General features: G+C 39.8%; 1 protein-coding gene across 2 annotated transcripts in view; it reads left to right on the top strand.

Annotated features, from left to right (window-relative positions):
• The first annotated feature begins 1,060 nt into the window (after positions 1-1,060).
• The window catches only part of zc3h4 (zinc finger CCCH-type containing 4), an 88,999-nt gene continuing 68,246 nt past the window's right edge, over positions 1,061-21,813 (top strand). Inside the window, exons 1-4 of one of the 2 annotated variants that reach the window (XM_048264139.1) lie at positions 1,061-1,340; positions 16,192-16,426; positions 16,553-16,660; positions 20,185-20,443. In XM_048264139.1, coding sequence (XP_048120096.1) covers positions 1,261-1,340; positions 16,192-16,426; positions 16,553-16,660; positions 20,185-20,443 — 682 coding nt within the window. In that variant the 5' untranslated portion in view covers positions 1,061-1,260. Of the gene's footprint in view, positions 1,341-1,510; positions 1,597-16,191; positions 16,427-16,552; positions 16,661-20,184; positions 20,444-21,813 lie in introns of those variants that run through there. The other variant, XM_048264140.1, reaches the window with a different exon arrangement.

The raw sequence follows: 21,813 nt of genomic DNA, 5'->3' as shown, positions 1-21,813 counted from the left end.
TGCACGTTGAGGGCTGGTGGAGGGAGTTGAGGAGGGACTGCCGTTCCTGGCCCATAGTGAGGTGGGCAATGTGTAAGAGGGGGGGAAATTTTATTAAATGGTGGTCATCTGTTAACCATGACTGGTAAACACATGGGGCCTTTCTATTCACTAATATTTCAGAGATCAGTCCCTACCTTGACTAACTCTCCGCATGTTAAATGCGGGTGCAGGGAGTTGAGGTGGTGAGTCCTGCCCCATGGTGAGGTCATAAGGAAGAGAAATGGTTGTGATCTGTTAACCATGGTAGGGCCAAACAATGGCAAAGAAAAAAAATCTCTGGTCATGCTGGACATGAATTTGTATGTTTCAACATTTTGGTATGCACTACCTATTTCAACCCCATGAATGGATTGGCAAAATCAATGTGTTTCAATACAATCTGATACAACAATCTGATGTTGGACTTTTATTTTGACAAGTTGTCGTCATTCTGTCTTCCACATTCATGAAATGTTTGGTATGAATGTTGAGCCATGTCTCATGAAACAGTCATGAATGCTTTATGTGCTGTTTATGGCAGCTGCTATGAATGTGTTATGAACTCACCCGTCAAGTAAAGTGTCAATATTGTTTTATTTCTATTAGGCTGTTGATTAATTTGACAATTATTGTTTATTATTGATATTCTCCTTAATGTAGTCTTACCATGTTACTGATATTCTCCTTAATGTAGTCTTACCATGTTATGCGAATCAAAATACTTTTATATATCTTCATAATACCGCCGTGCCTTGCCTGTAGGCTAATCAACATTTTGATGTGCCTGTGAGTGAATGTGAATTGCGATTTTGAACAGCACCGCAAAATGACTTATTTAGGCTAAAGGTGAATTTAATCTTTGTGAATCTCGAACGGGATCAGCCCATAATGATTTCACAAAACAAGAAGATGAACACGAGACAGTAAAATTACAAAATTACTTCCGGGGGAGGTAGCGAAAATGACGCAATGTCGCCGTTTTTCACGTGCTCCTCCCATTCTCTGACGGGGCGCCATAGCCGCCATTTTAAGTCATCGAGTTTCAATTACAGCGCATAGGACGGAGAACTGGAACCAATTCAACTAATTTCTCTTCTAAAGTATTAGTAGGGAACTGACTGTTATCTGAAGCTCTTCCTTAAATCATTCATCATCTAGAGCAAAGTCAAGTTACGCATGATCAAGTAGAATCCTGCCTCGATTTTAGCCTTTAATGTAACTTAGGTAACGTTAGAGGAAATGGCTGTGGAAAGCATGACTGTCCATCCAAACTCCCCAACAACAACCAACCACGAACACAACAGCCTCACTGACGAAAGGTCGAGTAATTCTACAATCATATTTCTATCCAACAATTACTTTCCCACGTGCTTTTTAGAAATAAAAAGCCTGGGTTTTGTTTTCATTTTTTTTTCTTACAAAAGGGATTAAAGTCGCCTTTTCTGGGGAACAAGTACAGAGGTAACGAACGCCATCTTGAAACGTTGCACAGCACGGAAAGACAAACATGAGCTCAGAATATTTTCAGAAGATTATTACCATCAACTATCATAGTTTATGGGACGTTGAAATGAGGTAATTTGTGAAAGGGGTGACCATTTAAACGTATCTGATCCACACTGAGTAACTTTATGCCTCTACTTGAGAACTTCAAATGGCCTAACGTTAGATGTTAACTAATTGCCATATCGATATATAAGTTAACGTTAGGATCCATCTTGCTACAGGCTAGCAGACACCATTAAAGTTAGCCATGACCAGTCAACGTTAGCTAAGTGATCAACTTAGCCAAGTTAACTGCGAACCACCATCTCATTAATACACGGAACATCGCACGCAACTGTAACTATATAAACCTTAATCTTCACCAAGTCAGCTTGAATAAAAAGTGCTGTACGCTCTTCCTGGTAACTGGTGAGCATGGATGAGAATTGCGGTGTTAACGTTGCTCTTTAGTAACGTTAACGGGTAGAGCTACACTTGCTATGTCCAATCTTGGCAGTGAAACAAAAGGCAAACACCTCATTACCGTTAAATGTGTGCTAGTTTCAGTTTAGCTTCTATCAATGGGGTGTTTTAAATGATAATAAACTTTAGTTTGATTTCCCCCCTTCACCATTTCTAAGCCGAATCTTGACTAATGTAACAACAAAATGGCGTTAACATTGTGACAAGTTAATGTAATACATAATTTCATAGCTGTATCAAGAAGGTTGGCGTTGGTTAATTGCCGTGGCACTTTCCACGCATAAACGTAGAGTTAGGTAGCCTAGCCTCAGCCCTTATCAACGAAGGAAGAATATCGTTAAAGATAATATTCTGAGAATGCAAGTAATCTACCACGTGAGGCGGCTAATTGTTGCTACGAAATCAACTTTTGGGGGATTTTAACTTTTTTGCCCTCAAGACCCCCCTGTCTCCATGTAGATTTCCCCCAACCCTTCAATTTTATGACTTCATCTCAGAAGTCCAATGCTGTTAGTCAAGCTCCATTAGACCCCATTAAAACATTTAAAGAACTGCTTAACCATTTCAGCAATTCTTAAGAATCAGCCATTTCCATTTGTTCTATTCCCTTACGTTATAGTCTAAATGCTATTGTTGTATTTATTTAAACAAACCTATTCATGAGCTCTCTTTACAATGTGGATTTTAGTTGATAAATTAGGCTCATTGTCTGAAATAATTTCATATAATCTCATGGCCCTGCTTGCAGCTCCCTGAGGACCCCCCCTTCCTCCTCCCATCTCCTCCTCCTCTTCCTCCTGTTGAGAACAATTGCTTCATGTAATATTTGGTGGCTTCAGTAACAGCTCAAATTTGCGTAATTCACATGCTGTGACTTGCTGTCCATAAAGTGGTAAAGTGCTTACCAGGTAGGCCTAACAAACCAGGGTCATGAGTCACATGCTGTCCTACAGTGACAAGAATTAGCGTACCTGTGGAATTAGGTCTACCTGGTTTTATTCATTAATTTGGTTAAATAATGTGATCTGAACGTAAGTCATAATTAGGTAAACACAATGGGACATATAAACATGAGAATGGAATTTTTCTGCTAATGAATGCTAGCTGTTTTGTCCATGAGACTGTTGAGATTCATTGTATTTCAGCACTAGGATGATGCTTTCATGGTGCCCTTTTTACAGCATACAATGTTGTGGGTTCTTTCAAAGCAATTCAATCTATATTTCATCAGTCGTCAAACCATTTTCCCAGTAGCATTTGTGGAATGTCTGTTCTAGCCTCGTTGACACCAGACCCTTCTCAAGAGAGTGGGTCTGGAAAAGGTTAATTGACTTACGACTTCCAGTAGGGGCGTAACTAGCAGTGAAATTAAACTTAAAATGGTGCATTAAACTCTTACCAAATAGTTTCAAAAGTGTAGTAATCTTGTAAACTAAGGTTTTTAATGCAATTGTTTACTCAATTCTAAAGAAATATCCGTGCCATATCCGTGCCGGATTAGCGATTATATTTGCGTGCCTGTGTTTTAGGGACATAGGGAAATTGGCTTCAATGGTCTCTTGGCCAAACGGACCTGCCGAACAAATCCCAAATTTGCCGAAAGTTCGAATGGGTATTCCCAGGCTAGCAAACTTCCTGTGCATAGCTATGTTTTTAAAGACACACTGTCTGTTCCATGTTTTATGTTCACTTACTTTGTTGAACTGTGGGCTAATGAATATTTACACTCTTTTAAGATTACTTTGTAGCCTTTTCCAACAAATGTAAGCCTATATCATTTTTTGTTGTTCTAAGCATTATGAGATTTCACTTCAGAATATATGTCTCACAAATAGAAAACTCAAAATGTTGTGAGTGTTAGTTAAGTTAAAACTTTGAATGCCGCGCTGTTTTCGGAAGCTTTGGCCTAGAGTGCCAGCAATCTAGATCATTGTTGACAATTTTTGTAGAGCCATAGCATATTCTATGTTATAGCAATGGACACTATGGCTCGTTTGAAAGGTAAGACTTTAAGCTCTCAGTGGGCACAAACCGTGAATCTGTGATCGGTGGCGGGGTCTTTTTGAGGGAGCCGTGAGCGCGCACTTATCCACTTATATTGGGTGGTGGTGGTGGCTCACTTTGAAAATTCAATTTAAAAGAAACCATTTTGATTTGAGGTTCAAACTGTAGCAAGTCCTCAATTGTTTGAGTCTCCTCCACCAAAACTTTAGTGGTCTCTTTGAGGTCAGTTGACATGGTCACCGTTAGACTAGAGGGGAGAAGGGATGGGAAAAGGTCTGGGCACAGTTCTTCCAGAACTTCGTACCAAGTTAAAGCGGTGTCGAGATGTTTTAATGCATCCCAGAAAGATATTTGACTTGTTAGTTTTTAGAACATTTATTTTATCTAATGACATATCTAACATCATGAATTGCATCCACATATCCGTATGCACAATGCCCAACTGTTTTTCACTAGCCTAAAACCGAGTGATTGAATGCTAATTACTTCATTCTTCTTAAAGTAACAGGCACTTAACGTCTCCATTAGCTAGCATGCTCACTTGATCTGATAGGGCCCTATGAAATCCATTTTTATTATTTTCCAAATTCCGTTTTATTTTTTCTCAAATTCCGTTTTTTTGGGTTTAATTTTAGTTGTTTCGAGTTTTTTTTTTTTACTTGTCTTCACTTATAAAAACTCAATGACAGACACAATTCAGCTTTTTAAATATTCAGCAAAGCCAATAATTTGAAATTCTCCAACATTGAGCCAAATATTTAACAAATCTCTGTGCAAAAACAACAGGTTGTAACTCAAAATACTTAATACTAAATACTCAATACTTAAAAGTAGCCTACTTTATTGTAGATTCTTTTTTTTTTTTTAAATATGTGTTGCTTTCTAGAGCATTTAGCCTACCATCGTTAGCACACATCTCCACTGAAGGATGGCTACATGATGGTAAGGCGTTTGATGTTGCGCTCTCTCATTGGTGATAATCTATTGCAGCACTTTTTAAATGGTGGGTCTGCGCATCTGCTGGTCCTTACCGCCTGTGACTACGTTTCTCTTCGTCATACAGTCTGGCACAATGTAATAATAATCTGTCTCCGTAATGGGCAGATACTTATTTTGAGGTTTAAAATCATGGAGTTCCCTTAACCAATCAGCAACGTTTGGTAATGACGTATGCTGTGTGCTGGAGTTCAGGCTCTTACGCTTACCACTTCCGCTTCCAGTTCAGGCTCTTACGCTTCCCACTTCTGCTCTCAGTAGTAAACAGAGGCAGTGTCTTCGTAGTGGATATATCTCTGTTGAGCCAGCCACAGACCGAGAGTTGTATACCAAAAGCGTCACGTCACCGAGATTATATCAGCTCTTGTCACACGCCAGTTTTCCTCTTATCTCTTCTCGCTGCTTATCAGACGATTGTTGTTCTCACGCCAGCCGGTGACTTCGTCCGAGCTCACGGAGCTTTACTTCGTCCTCCACAGGCTGTTCAGACTACACTCGGATAAGTTGGATTGTACTGGCGACCCACGCAGTTATTTAACCTGGAGCTTGCTCGGTTAAAGTAACAGTTGTTGCGGCATAAAACAACGCAGCCTCACCTTGAGCCACTGGCTAACGTTACTGTCCACAAGCACGGTAGTCTCGCCTTGAGCCCAGCTCGGCCACAGGCTAGCTTCAGTCTGTCAAACACAAACACGGAGCGGTTTACCTTGAGCCCAGCTCGGTAACCGCTAGTCCCAGTCAAGCACAATCACAGCAGCCTTGGCTTGAGCCCCGCTCGGTAACCGCCTAGCTCACGTCAAGACACACCGCCTGCGCCTTTGAGCCCCCGGTAGGCTAGCTAGTAGCTAACATTCCATTCCTTAAGTAGGCCTAACATTGCCGCATTGATTTTGTAAAGGTAATTTGAGAGTAGGGGGAGAATAACGAGCAACAAACGTTTATTTGAAAACATGATGCATTTAGTACACTTGTGCGTTTAGGTTTAGTTATCACCATCTGATAAATCAAACTTTTCCCAAAGCCAGTTGGAAGGAGAGTTATACGACGTCCTTTGACAAGACAAGCCTCTTGTTCCTGCTTTAATTGCGTGATGCCCTTGAGAGTTGAGACAACTTTGCGGATAGCTTCTAGCGTCTCTTCCTTCATCGCCATTGTTGCTATGCTGTTGAACTACAAGCTTTGCTGGACTACAAGCAACTCGGCAGGCAAGTTCCGGGTCATCACTGAACTGTTCGCTGAATGGCTTGGCTACACGCGAGCCGTATAATGTGGGTTGGGCCAGACTACGTGCGAGACCTAAATCAAATTTAGGGCGGAAGTACGTACAGTGGGTCCCCGTTAAGTTTGGATGGGTTCCTTCATGAATCACGCACCCCATTTTCTCAGCAGAAATGGCACAAACTGCAGTTGACACAAACAACCACAAGATGTCACTTGGGTGCCACTACTATTTTTGATGCGACTGACTTACTGCTTCCATGACGCAGCGGGGGCACGGGAACTTAAATTGATCACGGTAGTTTAAGCTTACACTTGACAAAACATTCTAATATGAAAATGTAGATGCAATTGTTGTAAAATGGTGCAGCTCCTTTAAGAAAGCGCCGTGCAGGGGGATGGAGAGAAAGCGAGAGGGATAGGCCTATGTGTGTTAGAACTTAGCGTGTGGAAAAAAAGTACGTGCTGTTGAGACTGGAGCGAGTCATATTCAAAATAATGCAAAAAAAAGCAATTATCCTCATTCATTGCAACCAAAGCATGCCTGCTTGCCGACGTTTAAACAAAAAATATATCAAAGCACCTTTTGCGTTTGAATGAAGCACGAAAAAATGTTTAAACAGCTGGACAAATGATTTAGCTAATTGATTATATAACCTGTACACCAGCAATTGTTGAACATTTACCTGTACAAGTACATTGACAGTAGCCCAGCCTAACAGCATGTTGTAGGCCTACTGTAGAAATTTCACTTAAATTGCAACCGCAACATGCCTGCTTGCCAACGTTCAAAACGACAAACGAAAAAAAGATAATAAAACAACAAGAGGGTTGAGTCTGAATGACACTGAGTTTTTGTAGTTAATAAATATTTTTGTATAAAAAAATGGTCATTCTTCAATCTCCTTCACTGACGCCTATGGAAAAGGCTTAACGTCCCAAAACAACGATCAATGATCATCAAATTTCTCTCTCACATTGCTCCTCATAACCATCTATAAAAAAGTGTTTTTTCTTTTCTTTTTGAGCACATCCGAATCCCAGGACATAACGCACTGGACCTTATAATAGGCTCCAGATATAATTCCAAAGGGGGCAGATAGGGGCCACTGCACTTAAAGATGAAGCTTTCCGAAATTTGAAATTGCGATCAGTGACTGGCATCGGGTGAACGAAGCTTTTTGAAGTTGAACAGGCTATTAAAAACTATTTGCACACCTCCATGTCACAGGAGAGACTGGGCTCTCCCTTCTATGACAAAAAGACGTTAGGCTACCTGCAAACTGGCCTATGATTTCATTGCTGAGTTTATGGCAAAGCAAGAAAATGTTTTTTTTTTTTGAGTCAGGATATGGCGAAGTCAGTGTCATTTATTTGTCCAATGTTAGCCTATAGATACAGACCAGTACATCTTATCAATAGTTTGAATGTCGTGGTGTGTTTCTGCTCATTGACAAATACCGCTCAGCACAATGATTCATGCCCAATTAATTCCCCCTGTTAAAGTGTTCGCCTTTGTTACACTATTTGGTTTCGCGGATGTAGCCTATGATAAACACCATATGGCCAAATATGTGACTCAGCTAATGTTATAGGCTATACAATTGAATTTCCCTCTTAAAGGCAAGCTGGTGTAGCTTATTAGACTAGGCTATTATTAAAATACACCGACGGTAGCCTTGGCTATGTGTAAAGTAAGCTATCGCATGATTTCATGCACGTAAGTGAAAAGGGCCTTGCAAGTTCACACAGGGCCTCGCATCCCCTTGCGACGGCCCTGTAGCTCCTCCTAAGACAGCGAGGAAAAAGTTAAAATACGCGATAAACCCGGGAAAAGTTGACAGGTTTGTTTCGGTCCCGGTGATTATTTGTGAAATTGTGCAAACGACAGCCTTTTCAAGGCATTTCAAGGAAGGAGTCGTAGCATGCAAGCTCCCAAATTGACCCAGTAGCCTAAGGCATCAATAAATTGTTGGGACTGGGGAGGGTCATGCGTTTTTTCTCAATCACTTTGGAGGGTCATAGAAAAAACTCTTGCTGGCGAGGGTCGGTCACGTCTTTTTTGACTAACGCTCCCAAAACTCCTCCGGTAGCCCCTTAATTAAATAAATAACGAACAGTCCCTAATTGATTAATAGCCTAGGCCTACACCAGCAATTGTTGAACATTGACCTGTACAGGACATTGACAGTAGCCCAGCCTAACAAGCAAATGTTGCAAAATACATCAAAAGACGCAATTAATCAGAAATAAATAATGTAATCTGCATCGCTTTATTTAACAAACTGCAAGCAACAAGAGCATTGAGTTCGCTGTAAGGCCAAACCCAAGAGCAAAGCCTATCTGTTAAGGCAGTCGATAGGCTATATAACGAGCTGTGTGCCTGGAAAGACGATAGATGACGGCTCTGGTCATCCCATACCCTCCCCCCACTTCCTGTAGCCTACCATTATGAAGGCCTGTAGCCTAAAACAACTCGTTGCCGCTTTTGTGACATTAAGCTTTTTCACGTTAAGCCCCCTCCCCATCCCCTTCTTTCACAAGCAGTGGGGAGCCTGGGCACAAAGTAACACTTTTGGTAGACAAAGGAGGGTTCTCCGCGCTTCTGTCGCTTGGCCACAATCCGCTGCAACCAGGCCAGGACAGATATTTTTAGAGAGGAGAGCTTGCAGCTCAGATGTCTTCTTAATTTTCTTTATTCTTCAGTAAAAGGTGCAGAACATTATTAAACTTTGACTAACATTTCGATGTGTCGATGTTTTTGACTAACTAACATCTAAAACGTTAGTCAAAGTTTAATAATGTTCTGCACCTTTTATTAAAGAATAAAGAAAATTAAGAAGACATCTGAGCTGCACCGGCGCTCTCCTTCTCTAACACTTTTGGCTTTGGCTAAATATTTCTAAAATCATTTGAGTTTCACTAGTCACATGTTTTAACAAGCAACACTGGTTATTGAACTAATAACAGACGTGTGTCGAAAATTGACTTTATTTTCCATAGCCTACGGAGAAATAACATATGCAGAGTCTAACCAAGGTCAATCTTGCCAAAAAAAAGCCTCAAACCTGAAAACACATGAGGCAAAAGTGCAAAACATCGCATATTTTTGTATTGCAATCATTGTAGCCTACAGTTGTAACAGCGCGTAACAGTCGTTTTACTCGGATGCGCTCATTATAAAGAACGTTTAAAGTGTCCCAAAAACAGCTATCAATTAATCACCAAACGTCTTATAAACAAGTATTGCCAGGAGCAACACCTTGCAAAAATGATAACAATAGGCCTAGGCCTTTATATGGCTTTGCTCCTGCCTAAATTCAACTCAGAACTACCTGAAAGTTGCAGACCTGTTCTGGAAATACGTGCATTAACCCACTCGACCGTCAGACAACGCCATCTGCTTCGAGTAGGCCTATTGGGTAGGACTGTAGCCTACACTGGTTGCTGTGGCACAGTCTTGAGTGACCTAATTCGCTTTCCTTTGTCATATGAATGCTGTCATTTTGTTAACATTACTGTTAAGGAGATGCTGTAGGCAAAGTCTATATTTCAACCTCGTTAGTGTAGTAATAAAAAAACTCAGAACTATTCACAAGGTTTCTGGGCAGCATATTTATGTTCTGTTAGCAAGCGAACTTCTCATGACTACCGACAAAGTAGCCTACTGCCAGCTGACCTAAGCTCTCATTTTAAAACATTACTGAGAGACAGGCACTGTACAATCAAGAAATCTTGCCACTGAATCCAAAACTATGTTTAACATTATGTACAAGGCTTAGGCTACAGTGGACTAGCATGTTGCAGGGGGCTGCTAAAAAACACAGAGAAACGCACTGAAAACTCGGCCAATCACAGCCCTTGCTGTCGAATCGCGCCGCCTGGTTCGACCGTGGAACTCCACAGCGGACTATGCTGCCCCCCCCAAGCGGCTGCAGTTGTACTTACATTTCACCATTCACCATGATCGTGAATGAAGTGTCAATTTTTAACTGGGACCCACTGTAGGATGGTAACGACCAGGCCATCTAATATGTGCTACCAATAAGGCTAGTTGAAACAGGGCATTAGTGCGTTGTTGGGGCGAATCAATGGTGGCGGTATCTCATTGAAGAGACTTGACGTGATCTAAGAAAGGTTCCCAGACCTTACAGAACTTAGTAGAGGTGCCATGGAAAGAGTACTTCATTTTTTCCAGTGTCATAAAATGAAGGGCCTCCCTAATCCATTGAGAGTGGGGGGTCCAATGTAGCAAAAACACCTCGCAAAGAGTGAGAGAAAGGCCACAAGTTCACAAAAGTAGGATGGTAGTGAATGGCCAATAGGTAGTACATCAAACAAGGCAACTAATGGTGAGGGACAGATGTTGCTAGAAGTGATGGCTGAAAGAGTCTCAAAAAACACCCTTCCAGAACGGTGCAAGGACAGGACAAGCCCAGAACATGTGGCCAAGACTGGCCGGTCGTAAACCGGTCACAGCTTGAGTCTACACCTGGGAATATACGAGCCAGTTTACTTTTGGACCAGAGGATGAGTGGACCCATTTCAAAGCATGCTCCCATACCGCAGGGTCTATCTCTATATTAAGATCATCTGACCATGCAGTGTGTAGGGCATCAGAAGCTGAGGATTGGTGCGCAAGAAGAGTGATGACAGAAAAAGTTTGAGAACCACTGGTGTAGACCCTTGCAAAAAGTGGTGAGGCTCCTTTAAAGGCACCCGTAAGAGGTTTTTTTTACCTTAACCTAATGTGAATTTTGAATTGAGTCAAAAACAGGATGTAGAATTGAATGAATGATTGTATCAAGCACGCAACTTATAACTTAAAACAGTAACAAATTACATTTCCAAGTAACCTTCCCAAAACTGAATGTATGCTAGATTCAACACATTTATCTGTTGTGTGACTGTGGAATTGCTTTGAATTACCATGAATTTAATACCACTTCATGTCATTCAAAATTAACTTCCTGTGGGGCAGAGCCAATTCAATTAAAATTCCAATTCATGAATTGAATGGAGACCCATTCTAAAATTCGGAATTTTGCACAAGCCTGCTTATAACATGATGTACGGCACTTCTGCCATTGTCTGAGTGACCCTCTATAGGCGATACTGACCTAGTAACTTTGTGTGTTTCGGTAGGAACACTGGCCCCCCTCCAAAATCGAAATGGAAAAGAGCTGCTATAGCAGAGGTTCCCAAACTTAAGACCACTGAGACCCAATTTAATTTAATTTAAAACCAAACATTTATTCACAACTCTGAGACGAGACTAAGAAAGTATTTTCTTATCATTTATTTAATGGCAATTGAACAATTACACATACATATGATGCAATAAACTAAGCCTATTATAACCACCACTCTATTAAGACACTTTAGTCTAGCGTTACCCGCAGTCCGTCAATGACAACACCATCAAATATGTTCCGGATCAACATCAAACATCAGTTTGATAAATAAGCTTATGTTTAATTTAAATTCAACATCTCTACTTTTGAAGCTATTTAATCATTAACTTTTTCAGTATCTAGTACTTGCGGCCCTCCTGTAACACCTTAACGGCCTACACCCTGTGCTATAGTAACAGACTAGCCACCATGTGTGTCTTTCCTCCCTTTTATGATGTCATCACTCAGTTGTGTTTTGAAATACGATCTTGACAGAAATGGTTGTAGTGCATTTAGAGTACCACAGTTGATATTGAAAAATAGAGTTCGAAGGCCTTTTGGCAACAGGCATACATGCTTGTTAATATATCATGCACTATGATTTGCCGTTTGCAAAGTACAGCAGTGTGCTTAATCATAGTAGTTGTGCTCTTACTTTTCAGGTAGGGTCCTTTAAAATTAATGCCATGTTTTGCAATAATGTTAAAGCTAATTGGCCTGACCCTAACACACTAACTAAATCAACTAGATGGTTAAAGATGTAGGCTGAACCATTTCATTTGTGTGCATTAGGAACAAAATAATGCAACTGTACAAGGGATCTTTGTCTTTATGCCCACACTACTCCATCCTTATGATCATCTACATCCCAGACTCTAAAGGCACTTCAAACGGGAGACTGAGACTGGACAAACAGTCTGAATCAGAAATAGTGATCTGTTTCACACCTTTTTCCCTTTTAGATCCGGACCCTCCTAGTATAAAAGAGGAACTGTGCACAGCGTCCTATGATGCAATCACCGTTCACTGGATATCAGACGATGAGTTTAGTTTGCTTTCCTATGAGCTTCAATACGCCATATGTACACATCAACATTCATTAACGGTTGTTAACCTGACATGTTCTTTAAAATGTCAATATTTTTGCGCATCTGAATAGTTTTACAAAGAATATTATTCTGCTGTTCTGAACAATTAAATTCACGAAAACTTGGTTATAGCTTTATTTTCCAGGGTTCCCACGGGTCATGGAATTTCTGGAATATCATGGAATTTTAGAAAGTCTATTCCAGACTTGGAAAGTCAGGGAATCTTATTATTTGTGGGACAAAGTCATGGAATGTCAGAGAATTTTGTTGTAACAGTTTAAAATTTTCTTGCCAAAATGCATTATTACAAATATATTTCTACGCAGAATTTGTGTATCTGCTTACTAGCTTTACTGCTTGCTTGAGTAGCCCAACTGTGTTTATTCAATGCCCATTTATTCATCTCCTGCCCTATATTGTACAGTATAGTATATTGTACTATTCATTAGTCAGTCATTTTTTTTGTCAGGGAAAAGTCATGGAATTTTACATTTGACACCCCCGTACCCCCCACACATACTTACCCCCAACATTCCAGATCAATTTAACGCGACATGTTTTTATGTAGCATAGTCATATTTTACTCCATTTGAAAGCTTTAGACTCTTGGGAATCGATACACCTTTTTATGTAAAATATAGTGCTTTACGTTTTCAAATTTATCTTTCAGTGTCTCAATTCAAAAGGGTCCCCCTTCTTCTCCCTCGGTGGCCGGATTATTTCATTTCCCTATCCCAGAACACCCCCACTTTTAAAAAGCTTGATACGCCTCTGCACATAGGCTACAGGAAGCGCCGACTGTCATTCTTAAAAGTATATCGATACTAATAAAATTAGGTATTGTGACGTTTCTAATTTCAGGGTAATGCGATACTTTTGTAGTATTGGTGCACTGTGCAACACTAGTCAAAGGAGAACAAATGCTTATTTTGTGGAGAGATAGCAGATTCGGTGCTCACCCTTATGAGGTTAGGTGCACCAGTGCGACGCAGGAAAAATTTTAGTCGCACCATTACAAATTTTGGTCGCACTCTAGAGCCCTGTAGATGCAGCATATTGGGTCTTGGAATGTCCATAGAATAGAATATCCATGTTTTATCCAATATAAGTTCTGTAAATGTATAGTGCATCTTATACACATCTATTGAACTAGCAAATAGTACTTTTATGTAATAATTCCATATTTTGTGTAGTCATTCTATATAAGAACCACTGACATCTAGTCCATTATAGTCTACAAGAAACTTCAGAGTGTTACCTTTCTTTTGAGACCAGTATTATGCTTCTACAACAACCGGTTCATATACAGCAGGGGTCCCCAACCTTTTATGTGCCATGGACCGGTTTGATTCCTATTTTTTTTTCACGGACCGGGCGGGGTCGGGGTTCCATGTTACATATGTGTTGTGCATGCATTACTTGAAAAGAACTAGCTCCAGTTATGTATGAACAGTGAAGGTAACGATCTCTTGTGAAAAACTTGAACTTGAAGAAGTGAAAATTGAACAATATGAACTATGAATATTGAACAACTTGAAGCTAAAGTGTGAACATGCTTAACAAAATATGGGAACAAAAAAACATGGGAACTAAACGTGCATTACTTAATATAATCAGTTTGAGCCCTGCTTGTTTCCCTGCAACAAGAAGCTTCCATCTGGGGGTGATGGAAGACAGTGACACCCTCAGTGTGTTTGAAATGTCCAGTTGATTGCGCAATTTGGTCTTATAGTTGCAGTCATTGCCGAAAACCCGGCCTCGCGATAGATACGCAGGTGGGAAACGCCAGTGCTTTTACGGCTATCTCGATATTCTGCTTTGGTTTTGATCCAAAACCCGCCAGAGAGGTTTCCTTCTACACACTCTTAAGACCACCGCCATTTGCAATTTCGATCAACTGCTCTTCCTCCCGCGCTGACAAGTTACTATTCGATATTGACAAATGGGTTGCGGACCCACTCATTGGTTTGCCGTGGATCTTTGGAGGATGGGAAGTAACGCCAAACTCATTTGAAAGCGCAACAAGGTGATCGCGACCAGCTGCGCGAGAAAGGGCCCTGCCTCAGTCTCTCCCAAAACCCCCACTACTGTTTGGAACATATCAAATACACCCCGTCCACTTCGCCGTCCCCACAAATCAAGCTTGCTTTAAATGCAGCGACTTTTATCTGCCAGTTTAAAGACAGTCATCATCCTCCCCTGGAGTGAAAGGTTGAGGTCATTAAGCAACCCGCATATGTCACACAGGTAGCCTAAGCGAAGTTTTGACACCCAGTCCTCATCACTAAAATGTGCAGCTAACGGGTGACTTTTTTCTGTAAGAAATCTCTGCAGCGGCTCTCGCGAACTCAAACACTCTGGCCAGTGACCTGCTAAAGATGCTTGTTTTTGTTGCTCATTCTAGCAGTTTAGCTAACTTCGTGTGACACTACCGCTAAGCCAAGAACTGATCAAGTGAAGTGAGCTGACCTGAGGCTGCGCAGCGCTGAAGGCAATATGTAAAAGTGTTGAAGGCGGGACAGACAGACGTAAGAAAATAGACCTTGCAAAATGCAAACATGCGTAATCAAACAACTGCATATAGACCTATGCCATGTAAAAAACGTTAAACATTATTTAATTAAATTTAGTTTAGTTCGCATGCATTTTTAAACTCATGTCGTAGGCTACGTCCGGTTAAGAATGTCCTATGTTCGGTACGGGGTCCGGGCCCGTGGTTGGGGACCGCTGATATACAGTAAGCCTTTTATTGTTAGTATGAGTATTTTGGGTAACCAAAAATGTCTAGGTGGAGTCTCCATAAGACATTGAGCAAAACTCGTGGACATACCTTTACAAATAACTGTGTAAAATACTCATCGAATACTACACTTTTACACACAGCTTCATAATACCTGGTGCCAGGGCTCAGTTGAAATATGAATGAGGCGTTTCAACCAGGCAAAAACAAAATGTTTCCTTGATCTGATCATGTACACTAAAATGTCACTTAATTATACATTTTTTGTTTGTTTTGTTACATTTTTAAGGCTGTTTATAGAAACGGATGACAAAAAATTCAGTGTCTGTGTCATTCAGCGAAACTGATTATTTTAAGAAAATATATGGAAGGAATTCTTAGTGATATAGGTTTAGCTCAACTCTACTGAAAGATTCAAAGACCATGAAAAAAATGCACATAAAATAAGTTTTAACAGCATAATATTTTTTTGTTCTAAAAGGAATTTATGTACCTTTCTTATAAACCAATTATGATTCTTCATGCATATTTAAGAGGAAATAAGTCTACTGATTCATTCTCCTAGCAGTTTTATGGCAGTATAACAGTTGTACTGTATGACACTTCTCTGTTGCATTGAATGACACTGTCCTGTAAAACATCCTTTTTCCTTTCCCGATGGCCACTTTTCTGCACCTCACACACAAATGAAATTCTACAGTCCCTGTCATTTGCCTGCATGGAATTAATCTCATCTCTATTGTTCTTAAACAAACCTGCCAGTAATTTTAAAACCTGATTATGTCTCCAGGTGTACCAACCTTGGGTCAGGTTTTACAACCAGAAAGCCTTGGGTCAAGTTTTACAACCAGAAAGAATATGCTTTAAAGAGCCATGACCTATGATTATCAAATAATATTTTGCCTGAAATGCATATTGCTAATCTGAAACAGGTTGATGTTTTAACACCAATGTAATGATAAGCTGATATTGTGTTGTACAGACGTGAGGAGGGTGAGCTGGAGGAGGGTGAACTAGAGGATGATGGGGCAGAGCCAGACTCTCCTCAGAGAGAAGGGTCTGAAGCATTGGGAAAACCTCACCACAACAAGGACCATCAGGCCAGTGGTTCAGATGATGATAAAACTCATCGCCGCAAAAGGAAGAGAAGGAAAGAAAAGGAGCGTGATAAGGAGAAAAGAAGGGCAAAAAAAAGGCGGAAGTCATCTAAGCACAAAGTAAGAGTTTAGTTTGTTTACCATTTCATCATTAATCACATTGGATTTTTCAATTCCACATAAAATGTCCTCTTGATTCGATTACGGGATTTTCCAATGCAATTACGTTGTGTTTGTGCATTATAGCGACATGCTTCCTCTAGTGATGACCGTTCTGACTACAGCGATGATTCTGACTACAGCACTAACGAGAAGAGAAAATATCGAGACTATAGCCCGCAGTACACTGCCTCTGTAAGTACTGGGTAAAACTGAGATTTATATTCATAATGATACTCAAGGTTTTCCAGAGAAATGCACGTGCAACATACTTAAAATAAATAAATAATATCTGTTGGAGGGATGTCATTTTCATATCTCAAATCTCATTTCAAATGTTTTGCTGAGAATATAATGGCTATGACTGTCTTACTTATTAAGTTTCATACATATAACACATTTAGTCAATTTAAGTTAATGTATTATTAAATTGTTAATATAATGTTAATGTATTATATGTTTCATACATTTCAGTAGCCTGACGCATCATACTCAGATTCTAGTCAGAAGATGAGTCTGATATTGCTCCATTGGGATGTAATTATGGGGTGTGTTTCAACCGATACAGGGGGGGAATGCCTCTGCACTCTAAGACTAAAAAGAGAGATCAGATTATACCCATTCTTAAATCTTTACATTGGCTCCCAGTTAATTTCAGAATTGATTTCAAGGTTCTACTCCTATCATATACACGGGTTTTCCCGTTTACTAACAAAACTAGATGCGCTGCAGCAGCCGGGGCAGAAGACGCCAGGGTCAGCCCACAACGCTATAAACTTAACCTAAATAGTCGGCTGCTGTAAGCTACAATCGGATTTTTTTGTATACCCCTGTTGTCTCAATAATAATATCTCATTAGATATGTCAAAGTTTGCCGTTCATTTGCATTATTAATATAACATCGTATTTTGTCATTTTTGGCGGAGACATGCATTCCGTTAGGGATATTGAACATATTTAACATTCTCTAACCATCGCGATTTCCTCGAATTGGTGCAGTTTTCAGCACAAAAACTCATTTTATTCTTTTGCTCTTTTGCATTGCTCTATGCTGTTCTATGGTGCTTTCTGCCTCTCGGTTGCGCACGCATGTTTTCGTGACGTTGCATAGAAATCCATGTATAAGTCACTGAATGGACTTGGCACCAAATATTTTTCTGAAATGCTTCCTCAATATACACATGGTAGAGAGCTTAGATCTACTGGAGCTTGTCAATTAATAGTCGCCAGGGTTATAACCAAGCAAGGAGAAATGGCATTTAGCTATGATGCCACACAGCGCTGGAATCAGCTTCCAATAGATATTAGATTTTCCACTAGAGTGTTTTTTTTTTTTTTTTTGTTTATTATTGTTTTTATTATCATTATTTTACCTCCTATTCATTCAGTCTTATTTCCCCCTGGATCTATTTTATAATTGTATTGTATTAATTACTATTATTATTACTGTTAATCTTTTCTTTTTCTTTTTGTTTCTTTTAAGCACATTGAGTGACATTTTGTATGATAATGTGCTATATAAATAAACTTCAACTTGAATTTGAACTCAATTGGATAGACCTTAACCAATCAGAGCAACGAAATAGCTTACCGTGAGCTGGAGGTAAAACACACAAACCATCCTTCTTCTCCACAAATGCCTTAAACATTGTGTTCTGGTCTTTTGTAAAAGTATCTCCTACAACACCCGATAGCGAAATCTAAGACAACTAAATACGTAGCAGGGTAGGCTATTAGGAAAAACGGAAATTTCCCCTCCTTCGTTTTTAAAAATAATTGAACACCGATGCTAACATGTTATAAACAGCTGGGGACTGGTGTCGCAAACCCTTCGAGCAAACAGGTGGCCAATCAGAGATTAAACAAACGAGAGAACATGTCACAATTGCATGTAATGAAAGTGAAGTCTTAGAAGCCTTCTATTTCCTTCTAGCCACAACGTTTTTGTTGCAGACAAAATCAACCTAAGCGTGCTCAGATGACGTGATGGACGAGGCACTGTTGCTCACCTGTCCATCACCGTAAAGCCCAATTTGATTGGTCCTAACAGTTCTGCTTCGAGCATAGCTGCTCCACAACGGAGCAATGCCAGACCGAACTTCCCGACCTCAAATGTTGTGGGCGGGGCTAAGTTCGGCTGGCACCCAGGCTAACATATTTAATGTATATTTATTCTGTTAGCAGATAGTTTGATTTAATTTATTTAAGCTCGAGGAATCATTGAAAGCTAAGCCCTCATTTACAATGATGTTGAGTAGTAGGAGTACAAGAATGAAAACAGGAGATGAACAGGGAAAAATAACAATAACAACAAGTGATGCAATTCCAAGGAATTACTAGTGCTTACAAAGTGGTTGATACAGTGTTGCTTGGGTAATTGAGGTAGTTGCTTGGTAGTTATTGCAGGGCTTAACATTTTTCAAAATGGGGGGAATTCCCCCCTTAGGTTATTATTCATATAGGGGGGTTGATTCTGATACCAAGTCAAAAATTGCGATTTCGATACTTTCTTAAAAATGTACTTGATTTGGGGGCCCCCACCACCTTGACGTCATCAGTAATATTGAATATAAGAGTGGGATCATTCACAACAGTGGCCATCCTAGATTCTACTTTACTCTCTCAACACACACTGAAAATGATGGCTTATGTGATATGTTTCTATTTCATATATTTTTAAATTCATATAGAGTGTATTTAGTTAATAATGTATAGTATTTTACTAGTAAGTTCTAGTAGCTAAACATATTTAGTAATTTGAATGTTTCATATTGATTTTTAAACTATTACACTTAGGCATATCTTTAATGTGGTGTGTAGGTCTAATTGAGTGCACATTGGTGATGTGTAGGTGTAATTGAGTGTCTGTCACTTTAAGAAATACGTGAGTAATTAGCCTTCATCCTGACGGTTTTAGGCTAGTGAATAAAAGTTGCGCATAGAGCGTAAGGATATGTGGATGCAATTCATTATGTCTTCTATGTCATTGGATAAAATAAATGTTCAAAAAACTAACAAGTCGAAGACAATCTTTCTGGGATCAATTGTTTTGCAATGTTCACTAATGATTTTAGTGAGCATTACTGGCAGACGTGATCTGAGCTAGCAGGATAGTTACCAATGAGCTCTCTCCAGATGTAAAAAGTTTGCCATGGTTGCGTAGCCTATTTGCGTAAGCGCAAAGTGGTTTTCTCTCTCTCTCTCTCTCTCTGTGTGTGGTGTGCGTCGCTTCATGAGGCTATGTTCAATTCAACTCGGTAGTTGATCCGTCCGGTCAATAGCACCGCATTCACGCCACTTCATGATTAGATTAACGTCTTTAGACAGGCTGTAAAAGTGTATGCGGGAATTTCCGCATTATGATAGCTAGAGTTGCGGGACTTGAACAAATTATGTGCAATACCCGCAATCAAATTTAGGCCCTGTATTGTATGTAAGAAAAAAAAAACTGACTATGACCATCAAACCAACCAGGAAGTAAACTGAAATGACTATGGGATGTTTGTATGCAAGTCATTTCATAGTTGGTTAAAATGAAATGACAATACTTTAATAATCATTTTGCTTAGGTTATGCTGAAAAAAAGGATATAATATAGTCAGTATTGCACTTTCCTGAGACCTCTATAAAGTCATTAAAACATAGTAATGCAAAAATGGCTGGAGTTCTAAGGGTTAATGTATCTCTTTAATTTATAGTTGCATCTTAATTGTTTTCAGTCTCATGGAGGTTATGCATCTGCCCCTCCTTCTGGCCACGGGGTTCCTATGCCTAAAAAGGGCAGTTACATAAAGATGGAGAAGCAGGGCTATGGAGACTACGATGAATATGAAGAAGAAAACTATGAGGGTGAAGAGGATGAAGAAATGGTCGAGGATGAATACGATGACTTTACCAAGGAGCTCAACCAGTATCGCAAAGCTAAAGAGGGGAACAGCACAGTCTGCACAGGAGGTGTGGGCAACCGTGGAGGCAGAGGTAAGGACTCACACGCACACACTTTTGAAGTATTTATTAAGTTATTCATAGGGACATTTAAATTATGAATGTAAACATGATCAACCTTTTGATTATTGATTAATTTGACAATTTGTCAATAAACATAATTAAATCATATATAATTAAAGGAGAAATCTTATGATAACAGTACATTTTCGTTGCGGACCAAAACAATGTTAATTGGAGTGTTTTTTAAGTAAGACTGGAATAGAGCCAAATGATTAATTGCATTTGCAATAATATTACGATGTGATCAAACAAGATTTACAGGGTCACTATGTACGCAATATGTGTCTACTTGCACTTGCCAACTAGGGTTGTGCCGATGGACGATATAATCATTGACAGACATCACGATGGGAAGCAACCATCGTGATGCCAACGCCCTTACATGCCAGGCACTAATTCCTGCTGTAACATAGGCTAAAACATAAAAAACCTTTCCCTGGAAATTAAATTGAGCCTACTTTAAAGACTGTTGGCCAAACAGTTATCACTTATTAGCCTACCGTTTTGTAAAATAAAAGACTTATCAGTCTACTGTCTTATTCAAATAATTCCTGATTGTGGCGTGAATGTGTAATTGTCTTTTTGTATATGTCTTCCAGTAGGCCTATAGCCTACATTGAACATTGATGTAAGATACAGTGGGCATCGCTTTCAAATGACCACTTCAGTCGCGCATTACGAGGCGTGATGCTGCGTGAAGCTTTAGTACCACTTTCAGCCACTTTGCGTCGCTCTGCCACTGTACATCGCTCTGCCTGCCGCCCCTTCTGAAAAAGCAGGAGACTTGCCGAGAGTAATCCCAGCCTACTTAATTCAATAACAAAATAAATCATGCATAATTAAACATTACCTCGATTTAGGCTACTTGGGTATGTCTTAAGGCTTGACTACACGGGGGTAACGAAAATCGAAATCGAAATTTGCTGTCACATATCAGTGTTGGGGGTAACGCAGCTACGCAAATCAAAACAGTGGTGTGATAATTGAGCCAGTAGAGAAATAACTGTTCAGAATTAATCTGTAGCCTTGGGTAGTAGGCTTCTGCAGAAAACAATGTTGTTGCCGATTTAATACTATCTGGCGACGTTTTTAACAGGCTACATAATAGAGGCTTAGACAACTATGACCCACGCTTTGGTTTCAGAAAATTAATTTGCCCTACTTCTTGACTGCAATGTAGTCAATTGATTGCTTTGACATGTCATTTTTTTTTCTTCTGTACAATAAACAAATACATCTGCTTTATGCCGCAGAATTACATTCATATTTGGCTGACTTCTGCAGACGCGCAAAAAAAATACTGCCAGGCCATCCTTAAACATATTTTCGTTTGCCGTAAT

This window comes from Alosa alosa, chromosome 15 (genome assembly GCF_017589495.1).
Source record: "Alosa alosa isolate M-15738 ecotype Scorff River chromosome 15, AALO_Geno_1.1, whole genome shotgun sequence".
Taxonomy (NCBI): Eukaryota; Metazoa; Chordata; class Actinopteri; order Clupeiformes; family Clupeidae; genus Alosa; species Alosa alosa.
Note: the sequence above shows the minus strand (reverse complement) of the source record. Positions and strands in the feature narration are given on the sequence as shown.